This window comes from Fulmarus glacialis, unplaced genomic scaffold (genome assembly GCF_000690835.1).
Source record: "Fulmarus glacialis isolate BGI_N327 unplaced genomic scaffold, ASM69083v1 scaffold19712, whole genome shotgun sequence".
NCBI classification, from domain to species: domain Eukaryota; kingdom Metazoa; phylum Chordata; class Aves; order Procellariiformes; family Procellariidae; genus Fulmarus; species Fulmarus glacialis.
Window position 1 is genome coordinate 5,729 of NW_009196131.1, and position 2,765 is coordinate 8,493.

The 2,765-nt window shown below is 54.9% G+C and overlaps 1 protein-coding gene across 1 annotated transcript in view; it reads right to left on the reverse strand.

The window, feature by feature from the left end:
- TUFT1 (tuftelin 1) overlaps window positions 1-2,429 on the reverse strand; it is a gene marked incomplete at its 5' end in the record, with an annotated part of 6,556 nt that extends 4,127 nt beyond the window's left edge. Inside the window, 3 exons of the mRNA XM_009572115.1 lie at window positions 1,157-1,270; window positions 1,890-1,961; window positions 2,320-2,429. Of these exons, the coding sequence (XP_009570410.1) occupies window positions 1,157-1,270; window positions 1,890-1,961; window positions 2,320-2,429 (296 nt within the window). The remainder of the gene's footprint in view (window positions 1-1,156; window positions 1,271-1,889; window positions 1,962-2,319) is intronic.
- Window positions 2,430-2,765: the final 336 nt, after the last annotated feature.

Consider the following 2,765-nt stretch of genomic DNA (forward strand, 5'->3'; position numbering starts at 1 on the left):
GCCTACATCAATGCCTCAGGAGCCGAGAGGGGACAAGGGTGTCCCCGTGGGTCCCCATGACAGCTGGAGAGCAGGCTCAGACAACAAGGCACACCGAGAACACCTGGACAGCGCTGGCAGGATCAACAGCTGCCAGAACACCCATCCCTGCCATCCCCGGGATCTCCACCCGGGCTCAGAGCCCACAGTCAGCATCACAGCTGACCAAAGACCCCAAAATGCCACCAAACCACGCGACTTCCTACGCGCAAGGACAGATGTCCTTGGGGCATGTGCCTCCGCTGCGGTCAGGCGGACGTCCCCGCGCCGGAGGAAGCGGTCGCCGCTCAAACCCACTTCCCCAGCGGACGCTGTCCCCCGTCCCGCTGCAGGGAACCCCCCAGGGTTCCCAGGACCAGTTTGGTCTGCGGGACAGGATGCGAACCAGGACGTCACCGCTGCCACCAGCGCTTGGAGCTGCAGGGTGACGCGGTCAGGCCCAGCCCATCCGGGACATGAGCAGTCACTAGAAAACACACCGAAGGGGACCATTAATCACCAGGGCTGAGGAAGGGAGAAAAGCGAACGTGGCAGCTTCGTCAGCACCGCTCGGCAGGTGAGGAGACCCGCGCGATGGGTCCGGGTGCCTTCGGTCAGCTCGCCCCTCTCTACAGCAAACAGCCCCGCAGATGAAGAGCTCCAAGAGAGACCACAACAGCCAGCACGGCCGCAACAGCCCAGCACCGTGTCTGGGAACCGCAGATTTGTTCTCCGCTCGACCCGCTGGGACACCCCGGCAGTCCCCCTCCCCACAAAACACCCCTCTCTCGCACCGAGCCTGGCTACGGCCGGAAAGGTTCGGCAGAGTTTGGGCGGACCGCCTGCCAACCTGGCTGCTGCTTTTATTTTAGGTGATTTTTAACTGGGAAAGCATTTATGTCTTCAGACTCTTCTGGGCAACCAGGGAGGCAGTTTGCTGGGGTTTGGCCAGGTCTGGACTCCCCGCTGTATTTTAACAGCGCGCATTGAGCCCGCTGCTCTGCAAGGAGAAGGCAGACACCTCCGGCAGCCCAAACTCGCGCGCCCATGTAGCTCCTCAGACTTCCAAAAAGAGAAAAAATACCAAAATAACATAAAAATCACACTTTCCCAGCAGAGAAGCGTGCAGCGTAGTCACCTCAAAGGCTTTCTTTTCCAGCTGATGTCGCTTTTCAGCCTCCTGCAGCTTCGTGAACAGCCTTTTCGCCGTCTGTCGGATCTTTTCCACGTCTTCACCTGAGCAGTCCTCCTCCTGTGGAGACAGTAACAGGAGAGGATGAGCAGTCGGGAGGTATCAAAGGAGCCCTCCGCCCCAACGTGGGCAGCGCTGTTGGTGACAAAGCCTGGTAACATCACTTCTCAGCTTGAAAAAACGAAAGGCGCTCCCGTCCTCGCCTCCCACACTTGAGCGACAGCTTCCAGCCCTCAAGATAACGTGCACACTATCCTTTGGTTGCCTTCCAAGCCCTGTTTGCAGGATGCCATCCTGATCCGCGCTTGGGCAACCTGAAACCCCGCAACATGAACCAGGTCCACAGCCACCCAACCCGAAACCCCAGCTCAGAGCATCTGCCCCGGCCAGGGGAAAGATGAAGAGCTGGAGAAATATTTACCAGCTTAAGATTCCTGTTATCCCTTCTGCTAAAAAGCTCTTGTGTGCAGAGGTTTAAAAACCTATTATGCACATTTTTATTGCTCTAATAGAGCTGCACTCTGTTTCTGATCTGACCCTGATAAAAAGACTAGAGTTTGCTGCAGGAGCGCCTGGTCGTGTGCTGAACAGGTTCGAAGTTACCTGCTGGGAGGGAGATATCAAACTAAAACCAGTATTTCTTTCCATGGCGCTGAAATCCCCCTCTTTAGCTCCGTACCTGGTCCTCCCAGGAATCAGCACGCAGCCTCTCTGGGTACAGCCAGCTCCCGTTCTGCTTTTCCAGCATGACCTACGTAAGCAAAGGACAGACGGACAGGGATGTAACGCCGGCCAGCACAGCCGCTCGCGCGAGAGCGCAGTCGCATGCAGACAGCTAGCTCTGGGGCACCGCAGCAACTCAAGACCGAGGTTTTTTTCTGCAAATGAACATGCAATAGTGCATTTGGCCAGCCAATGCGTTTTGCTTACTGACTCCTCATTACGTGCTTGTGTGGGTTTTGAATTTTGCCTGTAAATGGTGCCAACGTGGCTTTCATTCGCCACAAGCGTCTCGATCTTTAAGGCCCCTTCTATCATTTTCCGGACCCGAAGATGACATCTTTTTAATAAGTCAATGTCATTTAACGCCCGAGAAATGCTCCCATTACCTGTGCATGCTGTTTATCTCCTTGTCTGTTCTCAAGTTTACTACTTAAGTCTTCCCGCAGCTTCTTCAAAGAACTTCTAGCCTGGCAAAGGCAAGTCAATTTAGCTTGATCTGCATGGACAGTGTCACTCAGCCTAACAGAAATCAAACGAAGGCGCGGCGGCTGCTACGATGCCCTGTGCCGATACGCAATCAATGGCTTCTCTGCCAGCCTGACCCTCTGGTTTTACTACAGCCCTGCCTCCAAGCAGCACCATCTCTGGCAGATACGATCCTTGCGAGGCAGCTGTCCCACACGATCATGGGAAGAAAAAAAAAAATTTAAAAAAGCAACAGTCTGGAGATGCTACTGATTTTTCATGCATTAGTCATTGTCTTCACCTTTGAAGTGCTGAGAAGACCCTTGCTGTTCCCCAGCTCCCTCTCTGCCACGCTGCAGGACGCCGA